The sequence below is a fragment of the Barbus barbus genome, assembly GCF_936440315.1.
Source record: "Barbus barbus genome assembly, chromosome: 41".
NCBI lineage: Eukaryota > Metazoa > Chordata > Actinopteri > Cypriniformes > Cyprinidae > Barbus > Barbus barbus.
Genome location: NC_136719.1, coordinates 25,813,460 through 25,834,899, shown reverse-complemented (window position 1 = coordinate 25,834,899; position 21,440 = coordinate 25,813,460). Strand labels below are relative to the sequence as shown.

General features: G+C 37.3%; 1 protein-coding gene across 1 annotated transcript in view; it reads left to right on the top strand.

Annotated features, from left to right (window-relative positions):
* Positions 1-2,389: 2,389 nt before the first annotated feature.
* dnai3 (dynein axonemal intermediate chain 3) overlaps positions 2,390-21,440 on the top strand; it is a gene marked incomplete at its 5' end in the record, with an annotated part of 31,938 nt that continues 12,887 nt past the window's right edge. The window contains 21 exons of the mRNA XM_079402977.1: positions 2,390-2,441; positions 2,547-2,600; positions 5,419-5,603; positions 5,691-5,795; positions 6,055-6,210; positions 6,298-6,497; positions 6,611-6,727; positions 6,846-7,036; positions 7,835-7,959; positions 8,214-8,303; positions 8,972-9,052; positions 9,635-9,742; positions 9,878-9,951; positions 10,050-10,203; positions 11,210-11,294; positions 11,939-12,066; positions 12,236-12,299; positions 14,351-14,481; positions 15,409-15,613; positions 15,686-15,777; positions 17,659-17,781. Coding sequence (XP_079259103.1) covers positions 2,390-2,441; positions 2,547-2,600; positions 5,419-5,603; positions 5,691-5,795; positions 6,055-6,210; positions 6,298-6,497; positions 6,611-6,727; positions 6,846-7,036; positions 7,835-7,959; positions 8,214-8,303; positions 8,972-9,052; positions 9,635-9,742; positions 9,878-9,951; positions 10,050-10,203; positions 11,210-11,294; positions 11,939-12,066; positions 12,236-12,299; positions 14,351-14,481; positions 15,409-15,613; positions 15,686-15,777; positions 17,659-17,781 — 2,520 coding nt within the window. The remainder of the gene's footprint in view (positions 2,442-2,546; positions 2,601-5,418; positions 5,604-5,690; positions 5,796-6,054; positions 6,211-6,297; positions 6,498-6,610; positions 6,728-6,845; positions 7,037-7,834; positions 7,960-8,213; positions 8,304-8,971; positions 9,053-9,634; positions 9,743-9,877; positions 9,952-10,049; positions 10,204-11,209; positions 11,295-11,938; positions 12,067-12,235; positions 12,300-14,350; positions 14,482-15,408; positions 15,614-15,685; positions 15,778-17,658; positions 17,782-21,440) is intronic.

The window sequence follows — 21,440 nt, the reverse complement described above, 5'->3', positions numbered from 1 at the left end:
CCACGACTGAGGTGCCCTTGAGCAAGGCACCGAACCCCCAACTGCTCCCCGGGCGCTGTAGCATGGCTGCCCACTGCTCCGGGTGTGTGTTCACGGTGTGTGTGTGTGTGTGTGTGTGTGTTCACTACTCACTGCTGTGTGTGTGCACTTGGATGGGTTAAACGCAGAGCACCAATTTCGAGTATGGGTCACCATACTTGACAATACGTCACGACTTTACTTTACTTTACTTTAAATGTTCTGTATTATTTTCATGAAATATACATTGTATATTTTTGTAGGAAATAGCAAAAATGGTTTTATGCGGTTACATGTGGTTAAAAACTAAATACATCTGCACTGTAAAAAAAATAAAAAAATTGAGCCAACTTAAAATTTTAAGGCAACCAGCTTCAGCAGATTTTTTAGTTTTCTCAACTTATTTTTGTAGGAGATTCTCAACTTTTTGTTGTATAAACTTAAAACAACAAGTTATGAAAAGTTGAAAAAACTCAAAAATCTGCTGAAGCTGGTTGCCTAAAAATTTTAAGTTGGCTCAACTTAATTTTTTTTTTTACAGTGTGGCATTATGTCTATTTTTAACTGTTTACAAAAGAAAAACTCAAAATAAAAATCCCCTTGAAAATCTAAATCAGGATGCAAATATTCATTCATGGAGGAAATGTTATTCTTCAGTTCTATATCAGCATATACACATCTAGCATGTGTTCTTTACTTATCTTTACATCAGCAGACAACAAAGAGAAAATCTCTTATGTCAGTGTCATAAAAAGTTTCTAAAACTTGACGCTCATATTCATGTCGTGGCTGTTCTTGGATATAAGCTCAGAATGATCCACTCCACCAACATTTGTTTTTCTACTAATCGTTTCTGTGAAGAGAAGCTCCTGACAGTATTAATAGAGAAATCAAAGACGTACAGTAATGTGGCTCTTCCACTTCTCAAAGGCTGATGGACTGAATCCAGATCAGATGTCATCTGATATATTGACCCACATTCCTGACTGTAATTGTGTTCAGTCACATGACTCTCATGACTCCATCACACCTACTGATGCCACATGGGCTTAAAAAAAAAAGCCTAAGGGTTTTTCTGATTTAAAGAGCATCTGATGTGTTTTATAATCAAACATCACCTGCAAAATCCAAACCTAATGCAGCAAAATCATAACAGCAGTAATGAAACACATCAGTAACTCACCAGCAGGTCAAAATCATCAATTAGTTCTCAATCAGGAGCTTAGGTTGGCATCAGAAGAGCACATTTATGTCTTTAAGCCCAACTAACTTCCATAAAGTCGACAAAAACAAGAAGTCAATCCAAATTAAAGAGCATTTCTACTGAAAAGTGCAGCCTTCGTGCATCAGACTGTGAGCAGGTGAAGGGGGCGGGGCTAAGCGAGGATTGCGTGTGCGGGCTGTCAATCAAAAGAATCCCCGCCTCTGAAACCAATAGCAACCGGGTGTAATGCCGGAAACCGATGTTTGGATACAGTTCATGTTGTTCAGTCGGAATAAAGTGTTTTTTTTCTATAAAACAACTCCATAAAGCTCTTAATCAGAGGTAAGATTTGTGAACTCATATATTAAAAACATGAAAACGGTTTTATGTAGAACATCTGAATGATTATCTTACAGTAGGACAGTTTTATATCTCGCTAGCGTATGGATTTACATATTTTAGGACTTTATCTGTATATTATACGCTTGTATTGACAGAAATGTAAACATTCATGTTTTGATAGAAGCTCGTAAACGAAAAGAAGTTGTGTAATATTCTTTGACGTTATACCATGGTAAATGAATACAGTACCATGGTAATACCTTCTGTTACCTTTCACACACAAACGTTTTAAAATTAGGACTTTAAGTCACTTTTAATTCAGCTTCGTGTTCAATGATTTTACAGTAGTTTATAAATAATGTATGGGTTGATTTTTTTTAAGATAATCTAGTAATCTGCGATCTTTCAGTCATGTTAAAAATTAAAATATAAATAAATAAATATAAATGTTTGTCATATTACTTTTCAACACCAGATGTCGCCCATGTATTTTTTTTGGGTTGGATTCCAAATATACTACAACTACATTATCTATTTTTCCCCAAATATAATTTTTTCATCTCAGCAATAAAAACAATAAAAACTTGCATAATTGATTATATAGAATTTTTAATCCAAATTTGTGTTCATCTCAAATAATGACTCAATAGAGAGTGATGTTGACAACCTTGAGCACATTCAGCCTATTCCATGCACACAATAAATTCACATACTGCAGAAAAAGAAAGAGTATGCTAGCTATTGCACACACAGACGCTGTTTCAGATGAATAGAACCAATAATCTGAATTAAATCTCTCTCTTACTGTCTTTTCCACCGGCAGACATGAGTTCAAAGAGACCCAAGAGCAAAGAGGCCCGTAAAATCAAGGGAAAAGGTACACATAGTCTGTCCAAATAAGTTTTAATCATAATCTAACACGAAATCATTGCTCAGTATCCAAAGCATCTTCTGGTTTCTAATGGCTTGCATTTTTTTGCAGATAAAAAAAAGGAGAATAATTCTGCCACTGCAGATGAAGGTGCATCAGAACCTGGTAAGTGCCTCATATTGCTCTTATAGGGTCATATTTAGCACTTTCTGAAGCATTTTATTTTGTTGTCTCTGAAGACCACTCACAGTGTCAATTTTATTTTACTAAAATCAGATTCTCAGATCTGTTTAGAGCATTTCCAACATGAATACACTCGTTCTTTTCCATTCATCCCGGGGCTGTGATCAGATTAAAGATACTGAGATACAAACAACATGTCTGGAGGCACGTAGCCAGACCTCCTTTCTCTTGTCTTTTGTTCTCAGAGTCCAATTTCCCTTCTTGTCCTACTCATAAAACATACATACTTTTTAGTAGGCTACATAATAGGATGCTACAGCAGTGCCAGGACTTGTTACCACATCATAAAAATGCATCTTGATACCCTTTTGTGTTTTGCTTGTGTTTGCATTGGGATAAAATCATTACCTGGCCAGAACAAGCTACTGCATCATAACAAACTGCTTCTATCAGCGAAATTAGGGCTTGTACAGTCATAAACCCTCATTAAAGTCTAACAGGGCTTGTTCAATATCCCAGACAGCTTCCTTTTCATGTTTTCTAAAGGGCACGTGTGTTCGGTTAGTAGAGAAAGTGCAATTATGTAATTATACGGGCTATAAAACCATATGAGTTTCCATTGCAGTAAAGCGCCAGCGGCTTCTCTGGATTAAATGACCTGAATACTGTTGCTTATATCAGATGTTACCGGTTACAACATGTTCAGCTGGTTCCTGTTGAGAGAGACTGTGCTGATGAGGTCTGGATTTCCCTCAGGTGTCCAAACCTGTGATGTCACACACACAAAATGCACACACACTTTGACATGAATAGATATAGTTCACCCAAAAATTTTCATTGTTGAATCTCAACAGCAGTCACCATTCATTAGCATTGTATGCTGTGTGCCGGGTCTCACGTCCGTTGGTAGTCTTTCAGGTTCAGTTACGTCACAGATAGCGCTCTGAAGGGAAGCTGATATCTCTGTTTGTATAACACACTCATTTAAGAGAACATCTGTCAGTAAAACACTGGATAAAATGGCTGAGAGCTTTGGTCGTGTCAAAAACAGTGAAAACCCTCAATGCAGGATTCTGGATATGTTCCAAATCATTTTATGATACAGTACTTAACCTCCCAATAATGTATTTGTTACATCGCCTTTAAAACATAGATGTCTCAAATGAGATCACTTTAATATCAGTGCTGAGATTAAGGGCGAATTCCAAATGGAAGTGAGCATCCCTATGCCCTGCTCCCTTTGAAGAGCAGAGCCCTTTGAAGTGTGTTCTTTTAAGGACATTACTGTCTCATAGAAATGTTTGGAACTCCTTGGTGAAGGGAATGAATGATGTGCGTACGTGCAGCATTCAGCACTCCATAGGTTGTTGCAAATAAATATTTATTCTCATTATAAATAACTGTCTTAATTACTTTTTCAAACTAAACGTGCTTAAATGTGCTTATACTACCGTCTTAAATCATATTTCTATTACTGAGGAATAATATTTAGTATTCTGTTAAAATAAAGACAAATTTAATTAGCCTATTCTACTTGCATTTGCATGTGAAGTCGAAATCAACCCCAACACGCAAAAAAGCAGTTTGGAATTCGCTCTAAACAAATAGTAACTGGAGAATTCCACTGCCACCTCCCAAAGCACTCTAGCAACTGCATAGCAACACCCTGGCAACCACCCACAACACTCTAGCAACTGCATAGCAACCCCCTGGCAACGACCTACAACTCTCTGGTAACTGCAGCAACCCCCTGGCAACCACCCAAAACACTTTAGTGGCTGCATAGCAACACCCTGGCAACGACCCACAACACTGTAGTGGCTGCATAGCAACTCCCTGGCAATGACCCACAACACTCTAGCAACTGCATAGCACTCCTAGCAACAACCTACAACACTTTAGCAAGTGCATTACAACCCCTGTCAACAATCCACAACATTCTAGTAACTACATAGCAACCACCTGGCAACCACCCACAACACTCTAGCAACTGCACAGAAATCCCCTGACAACCACCCACAACACTTTAGCAAATGCATAGCAACTCCCTGGCAACCACCCACAACATCCTAGGAACTGCATAGCACCCCCCTAGCAACAACCTACAACTCCCTAGCAACTGCATAGCAACTCCGTGGCAACCACCCACAAAATTCTAGTAACTACAAAGTCCATTTCAAGGAAAGTCCATTCACTCGCCTGCCATATTTGCAATGCCCCTGGGCAACTCAAACAAGACCAAGTCCTATCTAAATGAATGGGGGAATCCTGAAATCTCAAAAACCGATTAAATTTCATATTTCAAATCAGCAACAAAATCTGAAATGAACAGCCCCATGAATGTTGTTTCTTATGCTCAAATAGTGTTTAAAAAGCTTATTTTTCAGGCTAGACCAACCAATAAACATGCGTAGTTCCAAAACCAACAGCCTCAGGTTTCTATGGGAACCCAAATTTCTAACGGTCGCTGCAGTGATGCAATGACTTTACAAATGAATGATTGGCTCTTTCATTTAGAAGGCGGGACTATCCCGCCATATTGCGCATTACAGTTTCTCCCATTCATAAGTATAGGAATGAACAGTCTTTGTATTTCTATAGTCTTTGCTACATAGCAACCCTTTGGCAACCATCCACAGCACTCTAGCAACCAAACTATGCAGCAACCACCCACAACACTGCATAGCAACCCCTTGATGACCACTCATAACACTCTAGCAACTGCATAGCAACCCTCTGGCAACCACCCAAACTTTAGGTTCAGTATTATACCTGATCGCAGTGACTCCACCCCTCACAGATCATCCTGACTACATCTTCCCACTGGTCCTGACCTCTGCCACACAGGAGCTGTTTGGTTGCCGGGCAGATGAGGATTTAACCGGAGAAAATCCTTACAAGCTGCTGAAAAAAGAAGACATCATAAAGGACATGAAAACCAGAGCGTCCGTGTCTGACTTCAGCCCCATCAAACAATTAGTGCTGGTAAGATTCAGAAACACATTCTGAACCCATTCATGAGCTGAAGAAGATCCAAACCTCAGCAGATGGAATTCTATTCGTTTTCTGCAGGACTACCCTGAAGATGAACTTCTGCTGGTGTTCGACAGCGACTTCACATATGGACAGAGCTTCTATCTGGTGCTCACAGTAGAGGCCAAAGAAAACATACTGAAGGTGAGGAAACAGGACAGACGGAGGGACGGACAGACAGATAGATAGATGGACGGACGGACGGACGGATGGATAGAAATATAGAGTCAGTCAGACAGATAGATAGACAGACGGATAGAAAGAAATAGATAGATATACAGACAGACAGATGGACAGATAGAAATAGAGAGACAGTCAATCAGACGGATAGATAAAGATAGATAGACAGACAGATGAATAGATAGACAGATAGATGTTAACCTGTGTTCAGTTGTGTTTGTAGCCTTCAGTACAGGGTGATGATGAAGAGCAGATAAAGCATGAAGAGGAGGAGGAGGAGGAGATGATCATGCCAAAAACTCCAGAGTCTCACCCATGGATCTCTCTGGGAAGCGAGCAGGAGATCGAGGAAGAGTCGGTCACAGAGTCCAGACCCAGAGTAAGACAGATGCATCATCATATTTATCAAAGCCATTCCTGATCTCATTTATGGGGCATTAGCTCACCTGTCTGTCTCTCTGTCCAGCTCAGGTATAAGATCTCTCCTCTGCTGCGGCGCTGTGGTGCTCCGGTGTGTTTCTCCGACCGCAGCGCTCTGGACGGGAAGGAGGGATTCGTGGAGTGCCCATCATACCAGGACAAGAGCTTCAGCATCAGAGAGATGGAGAGACACACGGCCATTCAGGCCTCCAGTGACACCAAACACTCATCCACTCAGACACTGTGGTACAAACACCTCCAGACATTCACATGTCTCAACTCTCAACTCTCTGAAGTTTGTTCTGAAAGTTTAGTTAGCAGATGGAACATATTTATATCCCATGATGCATGCATTACAGGAAGTACCCAAGGAACATGTGGACCCAGTACGAGTTCCGAGAGTTCAGCCCGGAGGAGAAAGAACATCACCTGCGGTCAGAAAACCTGAAGAACTTCGTCACATCTGTACTGATAAGGTAGGACGAGGAGAACGTGAAGGTGAACTCATTTCATTAGTCCAGCGCAATCGCTTTGTTACTATGTTAGCTCGGTATTGTGTGTTAATGTATTCTGAACTCATCTGATGTCTCGCAGGTTTGAAATCTCCCTGCAGCAGAATCACATCACGGATGTTTTCTGTGATGACTGGACAGCGTTGTGTGAGGACGAGAGCGCACTGACGGGGAAAACAGAGACGCAGCTGAAGGAATATCAGTCCTTCATGGACCTTCACTTCAGCAAAGAGAAAACCATCAGCCACATCCACTGGCATCCCACCATCAGCGGTCAGCAAGAGCGACACTGTGGACAAATTATGATTAATACATCATTTTAGTAAAAGTAAAAACAGTAAGCAATAATAAATAAGTTTGATAAATAATTAAATAAACAAACAAAATAAAATAGCCATAGTACAAAATAAAATAATTAAATTAAAATGGCCGTAATGCAAAATAAAAAATAAAATATCCATATCAGAAAAAAATTTAAAAAATTAAAAATAAAACAGCCATAATGCAAAAACAATCAACAACAAAAATCCATAATGCTATATAAAATAAAATAATTAAAATAAAATAGCCATACTGCAAAAAAAAAAAAAAATTAAATAAAATATATATATAGTGCAAAATAAATTAAAACAGCCATTGTGCAAAAAGCAAAAAAAATAATAAATAAATAAAAAAAATCCATAATGCAAAATAAAATAAAACACAATACCTATAGTGCAAAATATAAAATAAAATATACATATTGCTAAATAAAATAAAATAGCAGTATAATATCTGTAGTGCAACATTTAAAATGGACTCCATTAGTCATAGTGAAAAATTAAATAATATAGCCATTGTGTTAAATAAAATGATAATAAAATAAAATATCTATACTATCTGTATCGTAAATATCTATACAAATATAAATAGTATTATAAATAATAATAAAATATATAAAACAATAAATAAAATAGTCAAACGCATGAATGATTGCGTGTTTGTGTGGATTTTGTTCAAATGTGATCAATTTGCACTTAATTTTTACCATTATTCTGTATAATAAATGTGTATTTTGTGTGTGTGTGGCAGGTGTGATTGCTGTGTCCATGACGGAGAGACTTTCTCTTGAAGAACGGATCGATAACTCTACTAAACTCCTTTTAAACCCATCCTACATTCTCTTCTGGAACTTCACTGACCCTATAAATCCACAGGTAATCATAACTATCATTATCATAAATATCAAATATATTTATCAGAATCACTAGTATAATTAAGTATACCAGAGTACCAGTATACTGTATAAGTACAAAATACACAAAGATAGCTTTCCAAATATTATTATGCAACACTGGTCACATGAAAGCTGATGTGAGATTCAGGTGTAATCTGATGACGGTACGTTCTGCAGACATGAACTGAAGAGCTGTTTTGACCTGAATCCGTCTGTCCATTGTTTGCATTGCAGCTGCAGCTGGAATGTCCTGATGATGTTCTGTGCTTCCAGTTCTGTCCGTCCGACCCAAATATCATCGCTGGCGGCTGCATGAACGGCCAGGTGCAGAATTAGATCAGAAAAATTATCTTTTCTTTCTTTTTCATTTTTTTTTTTTTTTTACTTTTTATTGTTAATTTTACCCCTTGTGCATGTAGGTAAGGTAAGACACTATAGGTGAATAGGGAGAAAATGTTAACTAATAGATATTACCATACTACCCCAGTTGATTAATCTCAGTACATTAAGACAGTAATTGTTTTGTATAATTCTCTGAAAAACAAGTTTTCTTAAATATGCAAAAAGAGGCATTTTCTATTTAAATATGCAGTTATTTGTGTATAATTCCATAAAATAGATCTGAACATCAGATAAAGCCAGGTTCAAAATTGTATTTATACTTATTTGATTTTGTTGAGTTAAAGGGTTTTATTGAGGGGATTTTGGATTTCTCTTTTTATCACTCCATAAATAAATAAAAATACTGTCAACAGACAGAAAAAAAAAAAAAAATTAGCAGAAATGTTACTTCTATTTTCCTTTAAATGGCTTTCAATCGCTGACAATCCTGAAGCACTTCTCCACAAAAGCCTAAAACACAGCAAACACATTATTTTCTGGTTATATTACTTTTCAATATAAGTATCTATGTGCATCATCCATGACATGGTAACATATTATAACACTTTTAACTCATGCAGCATATTCATTAGCTTGTTTTGTGTTTACAGGTAGTATTATGGGATATATCAGCTCATGTGGAGAGACTGCAGGACACACGCAGCGGCGGCAAAAACATTTCAAACAAATTAGTGAGTTACACACACACAGCTGTTGTGTGTTTAAACCAGTCATGTGACTCCTGATGATCTATTTAGAGGTCATTTAATTAAGTGACACTTAACTGATACCTTATACAAACACACTTACAGAAAATTAAACCTGCTGTTATTAAGAGCATGTGTGTGTTTACAAGTGTTTACTTTGTGTGTACTGACATATTGTGTCCATCTGTGAGCTAAATGTGACAAAACCTGGCTTTCATGATGTCCTCAAATGTAAAAATGATATATAAATGAAGATTGTGTTAGTTTCTGGTAATTATTATTAGCTTTATTCTCCTGTAAATTTAAATCAGATCATTCATACAGATCATGGTCAAATTCTGGCAACCACAGCTGCCAACTTTTTACTGTAAATTTCACAGATCCACCACCCCCCACTTTTTTATATTATAAAGGTAAATTATTTAGAAATGACCATATTTCAGTTTATGAAATGTCCCTTTTTACTGTAAATTTAAGATCTGTAAATTGATCTGTAAAAAAGATCTGCCAACCACAGCTGGCTATTTTTACTCTAAATTTCACTAAATATTATTCCTGTTATTCCAGGACAAAAACAATGTAACTCCAGTGGTCCGGTACTGTGCTGTATCTGGGATAGAGAACGGACACAAAGCCCCGATCACAGACATTCAGTGGCTGCCAGAAACGTTTGAGGTACACAAGAGTTTAACTGTCCTTTCTTAAAATATGACAAACAAATAACAGTTACTGTACCTTTAAGAGTTTAACATTTCATTGAACAGGCCATGTACTCACTGAAATATTAATCTTAATAAAATGTTCTCTCAGTTGTCCAAATTAGGGATCCCAGTGGAAAATCCGAGTCTTGTCTCCGTTCAGCTGGTCACATGCGCTCCTGACTGGTGCTGATATACACACTTTATACACACTTTCATGTTTATGTTTTAGTTGAGTATCAAACTCTCTCCTCACTGTGTGTGTGTGTATATATATATTTTAGCTGTGTGTTATTCTGGGATCTTCGGCCTCCTCGTGTCGTGTCTCAGTCCCTCGCGGATGTGAAACAGAAATCGGAGGAAAAGCCTCTGGAAAACCCTCATGGTGTTCCCAATACGTTCAAACACCTCAACCTGACCTGGAAACCCTTTATCCGTGTATGTGATGCATACAAACATGGTTTTAATACATATTAAATCTCTAGGGCTTTTGACACTGCGCTAAACCTGGGGTTAGCGTAGTTCTAAACCACGCATTTTAAACCTGGGTAATCATGTGTTTCACAAACCTATACAGCGGCAAATTTCTACAACATGAAACATTGTGGCATTAAAACGTTACGTCTAGACGCTTAGCAACAGTAAACATTAGAATTCTGAGAATAAGTCTGGATTGCAAGATGTAAACTTAGAATTCTGAGGAAAAAAATTCAAAATTACGAGATGTAAACTTAGAATTCCGAGAAAAGAATCAGAATTGCGAGATGTAAACTTAAAATTCTGAGAAAAAAAGTCAAAATTTCAAGATGCAAATTTGGAATCCTGGTAAAAAAAAAAAAAAAAAGGCAAAATTGCAAGATGTAAAACTAGAATACAGAGAGAAAAGTCAAAATTGCGAAATGTAAACTTAGAATTCTGAGAAAAATTTCTAAATTTCAAGATGTAAATTTGGAATTCTTGGAAAAAAGTAAAAATTGCGAGATGTAGACGTAGAATTGAGAAAAAAAGTAAAAATTGCAAGATGTAAACTTAGAATTATGGGAAAATTTGGAATTATGGGAAAAATTAATTTTTTGAAAAAAATTGAATTCTCTGTTAAAATTGCGAGATGTAGACGTAGAATTGAGAAAAAAAGTAAAAATTGCAAAATGTAAACTTCAGCATTACGAGATATAAACTTGCAATTGTGAGAAAAAAGTCGCAATTACCTTTTAAATTTTTGTATTTATTCTGTAATGGAATCAAGCTTCCATAAACAGGTTGAGTGCTGCGTTTGTCCAATCAATGACACTGACAAAGCAAATATGCAAATAAGAACGTTACCCAGGGTTTAGGAATGTACAGTGTGAAATGTAAGTTTATGAATAGGATTACCCAGGAATAATTGTTAACCTTGGGTAAATTATGGGCTATGTAAACCGTGACTGGATTCCATTTACCGCAGGTCTCCTTACCAAAGATTGGCTCTAGCGGTGTATACAGTCCTCTGAAGTTCAGCTTAAGGGACAATACAGTGGACTATCCTACAGGTGAGACACCAGCACTGAAAGATACACATGTATTTGGCTTGGTGAGACCTATTAAACACAAGGCTAACTGTGGCTGTGCAGTGATGATAATGCAGTCAGCATGACGCCTCTCTGTTAAATAAGCAGAGCTCTGAAATAACATTCACGATCACACCACTGCTCTACAAACACTGACTCTGCAGCGCTGTTTCATCTGTCAGCTCATTCCACAGAGACCATGAGGTCCAGCTGATCAACAGTTTCAGCATGATGTGTGCATCATAAAATAAATCCAATAAACGGGGGGAACTTAATCATCATAAAAATGTCAAATGAAAACAATCAAAATATTTAAAATAAATAAAAAAGAAAATAAATAAATAACCAAAAACATAAATAAAATATTTAACAAATAATAAAAAATAAAATATTTTGTCTTAATTTATAAATTCAATGTTTTATTTCCTGCATGTCATGTGACATTAACATTAACCGACATCAAAGAACCGTGAACTTGAAATTACAGAAGCATTAAATTGAAATCTCAAGGGACCCTCAAATTAAAATGTAGCTCACAGCTGCATTAGAAGACATTATGCATTACTATGTGACTCCAAAAACATTTCTATTTGCACACACCGAGTGTTGATTTGGTGTCTCTTTAGGAGACAAACCTCCACAGAATCGTGAGGATGGTGAGGAAGGCTGTGGGTTCGCGCAGCTCCGGGTGCCGTCGGCCAAACAACAGAAACCTCTGGAGAACATCAGCACCAAACTGTACGTGGGGACGGAGGTGAGACGCTCATCTGTGCATTTCAATGACAGAACAGTCAAAACATGTTTCATAAAACAGATTCCTGCTCTACTATCCCAATGCATGAGTCATATTCTTCTAATTTTGATGATTAGTCTATTAATAAATGTATTTTTGCATACTGCTGTTCTGGCTGTGCTTGCATTAGGATGGTGAACTCGTTTACACTGACTGGAAAATGGAGAAGGACAACGACTCCGGACGTCTGCTGAGTAAGACACTACAAAACAGCCGAACAACACATTTTTTACACACATACACAGATTTGAATTCAAAGGTCATGAGTGATAGTTGAGTTCTAGCACTATTGTACTCTTGATCAAGAACCTGAATCTCCGGCTGCTCCCGGGGAAAATGAAGAGTAAATCATTTTGGATTTAAATCGTTTTATTTGATTTAAAAAAGTACATTTTTATTTCCATACAAATACATTATTTAGCAATTTTTCAGTGATATATAAATAGATGGCGCAAACACTAAGTTCTGAAAAAAACTTCATAAAACACTTGTCAAAGTACAATTAAAATTAATTAATAATAATTAAAAAAATGTAAATAAAAGTTTCTTAAAAAGATGAAATATTTTATTTGAAATAAAGTAAATATTTTTAAAATAAAAACCAATCAAAATAAAACACTTACTAAAAAGATTAAATCATTTATTTAAAATGAGATAAAGCAATAATTTGAAAATAAAAGCAGTCAAAATAAAGTACTAACTAAAAAGTTGAAAAAAATTATTTGATATAAAATAAATAATTTCAAAAACAGTAAAACAATACCAATCGTAGTATTTTATTTTAAATAAATTCAAAATAAAATGCATTAATAATCTGAAAACAAAAACAAGATTCAATATTTTATTTTATATAAATAAAAAAATTAAATGAATAAAGAAATACTTTTAACAAAAACAATCAAAATAAAACACAAAGAAAGAAATATTTTGCTTGCAATTACAAATTAAATTACAATTAAAATAAATCTTTTGAAAATAAAAATTTAAATTAAAACAATAATAAATCATTTTTGTTTAGCTGCATGTCATGTAACCATTAACTGCTATTAGAGAAATGTGAACATGCTTAAATGTTCAATTGTTGAAGTACTAACTATTTTTGTATGTTAAATATATATGAAATATTTTTATGAGACAGCAAAAAACACCTGAAATCTCACTGTAGCAACACTAAAGCCTTCACTACTAATGAGGAAACCACACAATTACCTGGTTATTATGAGTCTGTCAGGTAACTGCGCTTCTCAGATGCTGACGAGTGTGTAATGAGTCAATAAAACAGGACTTGAGATCCATCGGTCTCATTGTTCATGCGGTTTCCAACAGGCATCAGACAAACCCTGAGCTCATCGCTTTCGGCAGAGATCAAACCTAATTCCACCAAACCGCCACCTTCAGCCTGTAAAACGAGCCAGTTACAGCGTGATTTCCAGAAATATTACAGGAGATTGAGTTTCATTAGTGCTGAGGGACAAAAGCAGTGTCTGAACTGCGAGCGTTTCATCTTAATCAAGCCTCACAACTTCATTTTTGTTCCATCGATCCTTTTTCCCTTCACAAGTTGCTTTTGGCTCTCTTGATGTTCACTGGACACGCCGGTCAACAAATAAAATATAGAATGTTTTTAGTAAGTGTTTTATTTTGATCAAATTTAATTAAAAAAATTAAAAATAAAACAATAATACATACAATCAAAATAAGACACTTAGTAAAAAAAATTTGATATTTGAAATAAATAAAGATAAATAAAAATATTAAATAAATAAATAATTTAAATAAATTAAACAATACTAAAAATAATAAAAAAATTAATAATTACTAAAAAGTTGATTACATTTTTAAAAATTTAAATAAATAGTTTTAACATAAAAACTATCAAAATAGACCACTTTCTAAATCTTTAAAAATCAATCACAATTTTCAGCTTTTAATATTGTGTCTTCTTTTCTAAAATCTTTGTCAAAATTATTTTATTGTTATTTGTTTATCTATTAATATTAATTAATGTGTTTATTTTTATTATTTATTTTATTTTATTTATTTATTTTTAAGTCTACCAAGAGGTGGGTTTTAAATTTGTACAGCTGCTTTACTGTTCCACAAAATAAAACTCAATAAACAGTTGTTAAAAACAAATCACTTTCAGATGATGTATAGATCTCAATTTAATAAACTGACCCTTATGACTGGATTTGTGGTCACGTGTGTGTTGTGCAGACGTTGAGTTTTTGCCGTGTGTTGTCAGGCACTAAACCCATCCAGCGGTTCCTCGTACACGACACTCTGGTCAACACCGTCAGCCGCTCTCCGTTCTTCAGGGACATCATCCTGACGGTCAGCAGCTTCAGCTTCGCCATCTGGAAGGAAGGGGTCACGGTGAGGTCACGACAGAATCACATGCTCAAACTCAAATCAGATGAAGCAATCATGATTTACTAGCAATAATCTTCTTATAGACCCTTTAATATATCATCAATATTTTAGGTTCAAATTTATATGAATTTACGATTTTGAAATTCATATGAATTTTACATAAATTTGAGTTTTGCACAGATTTAATTGGGAAAAAAATAGTTTCCATACAAATGAATTATTTTGCTGTTTTCCTCATATATGCATATAAAGAAAAAATGTCATCATCATAAAAATGTAAAATGAAAACATAAAAAAAAATTGATCACTAAAAAAAATTATAAATAAAAATATTAAATATTTAAAAAATGTATTTGTTTTTTTCAGTAATAAATAAAAATAAATAAATAATTTTAAAATAACAAAAACAAAAAAACAATAAGAAATATTTTAAAATAAATTAAAAATGAATTGCATATTTAGATTCTCTATTTTTATTTATTTTAATATGATTTGTTAAAATAAAATCAATCAAAATGAAACAGAAAATAAAACAATATGAAATATTGTATTTGAAATAAAAAATACTTTTAAAACAAAAACAATCAAAATAAAATGCACTAAAACATTAAATATTTTACTTGAAATAAATTAATATCAATATTTCAGTTTCAAATGTATATGAATTTCTCTCCTTTTATATCACTTTTAATAACCATTTTGCCTTCATTAGTTAATTTACTTTTTTATTTTCCTGTTATAACTGATCCTATTATAAAACATAACCTTATGTGTGTTTGTAAATAAATAAATAAATACTTTTTAATGCATATTATTCGCCTTTTGCTTATAAGAGAATAAGTAAAATACTGTTTAAAAATAGTTTTAGATGGAGTTGAGCATGTGCGGTTTGATTCTGTCTCACCTGATTTTTTTCCCCCTCCATTTCAGAGCGGCCCAATCCTCATGTCGGCCTGCTCCAAGATGCTGCGTACGGTGGGTCACTGGTCTCTGTCCCGGCCGGCGGTCTTCTTCATCGGGAAGGAGGACGGAAGCATCGAGGTGTGGGACCTGCTGCAAAACAGCCACGAGCCCTCGCAGAGCCAGAACATCAGCAGCACCGCCGTCACCTGCATCAGGACCAGCAGCATCTCCTGTAAGACAGAAACCCGTCTGCTGACCTGAAGCGCTGGGGTCAGATACTAACGCGTCCCGTTTCTCTCCACAGCCAAGCAGCATCTTCTGGCCGTTTCAGACAGTCTCGGGACTCTACACATCCTACAGATCCCCTGGACCCTGCGCAGATCCTCCAACAGCGAGGTGAGAACATCACCTTCCTCAAATAATGAGACTGATGCTCAGATATGTGACCCTGGACCACAAAACCAATCGTAAGGGTCAATTTTTTTTAATTGAGATATATTGAGGTATACATCATCTTTCCATCTGAGGAATCTGAGGCTGCAAAAAAAATCGAAATATTGAGAAAATCACCTTTAAAGTTGTTCAAATTAAGTTCTTAGCGATGCATATTACTAATCAGAAATTATTAGAAGTCTGAGATCTGCTAGTGAGCGACGCCTCGTGGTACCATCACAGAAAGGCTCAAAATCACTCTCCAGAACATTCTCGTTCACCATTCCTGGCTGGTGGAATAACCTTCCCACCCCTATCCGGAACGCTGGATCCCTGTCAATCTTCAAGCAACAACTGAAAACTCATCTCTTTCGGCAGTACTTGACTTCATCCTAAACTCAAAAAAAAAACTTAATCTTTCTCTCTGTCCTTCTCTCCCTTCCTTACTAGCTTGTACTTATTTGAACAATGACTGAGACTTGGTGTTACGAGCACTTCCTCTGTCTGATTGCCTCTTCAAGATGAATCGCTTTTTGTATTCCCCAATTGTAAGTCGCTTTGGATAAAAGCGTCTGCCAAATGACTAAATGTAAATGTAATTTTTTTTTATATATATATTTACGTTAAGAAATTTACAAAATATCTTCATGGAACATGATCTTTACTTAATATCCTAATGATTTTTGGCATAAAAGAAAAATCTATAATTTTGACTAGTAAAATGTATTTTTTGGCTATTTCTACAAATATACCTGTGCTACTTATGACTGCTTTTGTGCTGCAGGGTTACATATAAGCTCTGTTCCAGTAACTACCTTTAGCTCTAGTGACTTTTAAAAAAAATACTTCTCTGTACTGAATAAAATACATTTAGAATCAACACTTTCCACATTTTATCCATTCAGTTCATTGCAATGGATTTTGGGTTTGGCTTAAAATATATATTTAAAGGAATAGTTCACCCAAAAATGAAAATTTGCTGAAAATGTGCTCACCCTCGGACCATCCAAGATGTATTTGAGTTTGTTTCTTCATCAGATTTGGAGAAATGTAGCATTGCATCACTTGCTCACCAATGGAAGTGAATGGGTGCCGTCAGAATGAGAGTCCAAACAGCTGATAAAAACATCTCAATAATCCACACCACTCCAGTCCATCAGTTAACATCTGGAGAAGATAAAAGCTGAAACAAATCCATCATGAAGACGTTTTTAACCCTAAATCCATAATCCATAATAACGCTTCCTTCAGTGAAAAAGTGCATCTCCTGTTGTCTTTCACATCAAAATCCAGCCACATATTGTTTATAGACTCATTTTGATCTTGTTTTGGCTTGTACACAGTGCTTGATCCGTGCAGATTTCTCTCCTGATTCAGACAAGACCACTTTTTCACTGGAGGAAGTGTTATTATGGATTATGGACTCGTATTTTAGGTAAAAACATCTTGATGATGGATTTGTTTCATCTTTAGTCTTCTCCAGATGTTAACTGATGGACTGGAGTGCTGTGGATTATTGTGATGTTTTTATCAGACTCTCAATCTGACGGCACCCATTCACTGCAGAGCATCCGTTGCTGAGACAGTGATGCAATGCTACATTTCTCCAAACCTGATGAAGAAACAAACTCATCCTAATCTTGGATGGACTGGGGGTGAGTAAATTCTCAGCCAATTTAAATTTTTGGCAGAACGATTGCATTAATGCTCAAAATGAAGTATCAGTAGGCAGCTGCATAATGTTGTCAGAACAGCCTGTAATCGTGACTATGATGCCTAAAAATGCCGTCTAGGTAGGGTTTGGATCAGAGCCGCATGTATAACAGCGCTGTATGTTTCCTGCAGAGGCAGATTGTGAAGAAGTACTTCGAGAAGGAAGAAGAACGGCTGGAGTATTTCGAGAAACGTCAGATCAAACATGAGAAGGAAAAGAAAGAGATGGAAGCCGAACAACAGAGGAAGAAGACGGTGAGAGAGGAAGCACTCAATTCATTTACCAGGGTTATTATAGTTAAGTAAAACTAAAACCTAAAACCTAAAAAATAATAATAATTACTGGACCTAAAAAAAAAGTTGATTGAAATTAAATAAAATATTAAAAAGAAAAAATCAACTAGCTGTATATAAAAATAATAGAAGTCTATGCAATGTCCCCATTTTGATATGTGTGTGTGTGTGTGTGTGTGTGTGTGAGTGTGTGTGTGTGTGTGTCCCCGTTTTGTGTGTGTGTGTGTGTGTGAGTGAGTGAGTGTGTGTGTGTGTGTGTGTGTGTGTGTGTGTGCATGTTTATGTGGTTTATGAGGACACAAATATGTATAATGACATGGGTATGACAGAGGTATTACAATATGAAGGTGGTTTATGAGGACACTGCCTATGTCCCCGTAATTCAAAAGGCTTAAAAAACATACTAAATGGTGTTTTTTTGAAAATCTAAAAATGCACAAAGTCTCCTGTGAGGGCTAAGTTTAGGTGTAGGGTTGGTGTAGGGCAATAGCACACACAGTTTGTTCAGTATAAAAACCATTACGCCTATGGAGAGTCCCCATAAACCACAAAAACCAACATGTGTGTGTGTGTGTGTGTGTGTGTGTGTAAGCTGATGGCAAACACAGATGAAACCCGCTTCAGCAGCTGTAGTTGAGCTGGAATGTGTTTGAGTGATTCCAGATCCGCTCAGACTTGCTGAATATATATTTACTAAATATGAAAGTATGCTGCCGTCTGTCTCTCTGAGGGTCAGAAACACATACGTTTGTGTTTCACACCCCGCTGACGCCCACGGACACATACTGCTGGAGGCTTTCTGGAGGGATTTCAAGACAAACACTTAATGTTTCTGATGTAAGGCAAGACGCTACAGGCAAAACCAGTGGCATTTTCATAGCATGTTATTTCAGGCTAGTGAAAAGAAAACATCTAAAATGCCCATTTGTGATTATTGTATTGCACTAGATCCATCTGCTTCTGTAAACGCCAATTACATTTCTTTAAAAGTTTTTTCTCCACTTTTCTCACTTACATAAACTAATTTTAGCAGTTTTATATTCAGAAGGTTTTTACTGAAGGGTTTGTTGATATCATTCAGACTGATTTATATTAACATTTTATTCTTAAAAACATGGTGAAAATGTAGCACCCTTTTATTCGATACTTTTTGAAATCTCCAGCTCTAAATTTCAGAGATCAGAGATCATTCCTTCATCCCAAATCACTCCAGACCCTTTGTTCTTCTCTTCAGTTCACCTCACTCATTTCCTACAGGGTTCAGGTCTGAGGACTGGAATGGCCAGCAGAAGCTTGGTTTTGTGCTCAGTGACCCATTTTTGTGTTGTTTTTGAGGTTTGTGTTTGGATTATTGTACGGTTTATAAGATCCAAACATGGCCCATTATAAGATTTCTAACAGAGTCAGTCACTTATTGATTTTTTATCTGTTGGTATTTGATAGAATCCATGATGCCATGTGTCTGAACAAGATGTCCAGGACCTCCAGCAGAAATATAGGCCCACAACATCACAAATACAGCAGTATATTTCATTGTACACATGGGGTACTTTTTATCCCTGTGTTCACCAAACCCATCTCGAGTGTTTGCTGCTAAAAAGCTCATTTTTTATTTCATCTGACCATAGAAGCCAGTCCCATTTGAAGTGCCAGTCGTGTCTGATAACTGAATATGCTGGAGTTTGTTTTTGGATGAGCTAGGAGAATTTTTTCTTGAAACCCTCCCAAACAAGGGGAAGTCGTGGCCTAATGGTTAGAGAGTCGGACTCGTAATCCAAAGGTTGCGGGTTTGAGTCTCGGGCCGGCAGGGATTGTAGGTGGAGGGGAGTGAATGTCCAGCGCTCTCTCCACCCTCAATACCACGACTGAGGTGCCCTTGAGCAAGACACCGAACCCCCAACTGCTCCCCGGGCGCTGCAGAATACATGGCTGCCCACTGCTCCGGGTGTGTGTTCATGGTGTGTGTGTGTTCACGGTGTGTGTGTGTTCACGGTGTGTGTGTGTGTGTGTGTGTGCACTTTGGATGGGTTAAATGCAGAGCACAAATTCCGAGTATGCGTCAGCATACTTGGTCACATATCACCTCACTTTCACTTTTCACTTTCACAACATGTGGTGATGTAGGTGCTGTTTGACAATTTTTTTTAAGGTTTTCTGACCCCGAGACTCAACTATTTTCTGCAATTCTCCAGCTGTGGTCCTTGGAGAGTCTTTAGCCACTCAAACTCTCCTCCTCACCGTGCATTGGGACGATATAGACACGCGTCCTCTTCCAGGCAGTTTCATTACATTTTCTGTTGATTGGAAATTCTTAATTATTGGCCTGATGGTGGAAATGGGAGTTTTCACTGCTCTAGCTCTTTTCTTAAAGCCACTTCACTAATTTGTGAAGCTCAATTATCTTTTGCTGCACATCAGAAATATATTCTTTGGTTTTTCTCATTGTGATGGATGATTAAGGGAATTTGGGCTTTGTTTTCCCTCCTATTTATATTTCTGTGAAACAGGAAGCCATGGCTGGATAATTTCATGTTCATAATCACCCTGGAGTGCTCAAAATTGTGAATATGAATGGGAATATACCTGTTACGGGGCTGACGAGACGTGAGACGTGCGGATCCATTTGCAAAGCTTTATTAAACATGGTCAAGACAGGCAGGGTCAGAGATCGGCAAACAGGTATGGTGGAGGCAAGACAGAGCAATCCGTGGAGCAAGCGTGGGTCAACGATCAGCGAACAATATCCAAAGGGGCAAGGCAGAGAGATAATCCAGAGACGAGAGCAATAATCCAAACAGGGAGCGAACAGAGTCCAAACGGCAGAGGCAAAGGGTAAATCCAGGAAACAAGAGCAGGGTCAAACACGGCAGGAAAACAAGGCAAGACTAAGACTATAGGAATGGCTCTGTAAAGTTGCTATCTCTAGATGAGTGATATACGCTAACAGTTACAGGAACAAAACAGAAACACTGAATGGCACGGTAAAGCAGCTAGCGCTAGGTGAGCACTATACGCAGGTCAATACACGGCCCCGATGCTGAGGAAGTCCATGGCTTATATAGTGTGTGTTTGGGTGATGGTGATTGCGAGATGGTTCTCAGGTGTGGGCGTGATCATTGTGAACAGCTGTGTATGAGTCCGTGTGGTGAACGAGTGACCTCTGGTGGCTAGTGAACGGAAGTGCATGGTCAGGATTCGTGACATAGCCCCCCCCCAAGGAGCGGCTTCCAGACGCTCCTATATAGTCCAGGAGGGCGGTGGAGCGGAGGCGGAACAGGGGGAGGGACGGAGGGCCAGGTCCGTGAGGAAGTGGGAAGACCGGGGACTGAGGCAGAACAGGACACCCAGGCGGAACCGGAGACCAGGACAGAGCAAGAGCCCACCAGGGCGGAGCAGACGGACCAGGAGCCCACCAGGGCGGAGTAGATGACCACCAGACCGGAGTAGAAGACCACCACGGCGGGGCAGACGACCACCAGACCCGAGCAGAAGACCACCACGGCGGGGCAGACGACCACCAGACCAGAGCAGAAGACCACCACGGCGGGGCAGAGAACCACCAGACCTGAGCAGAAAACCCTCGACAGGAAGCAGACTGGGCAGGAAACCATGGCAGAGTC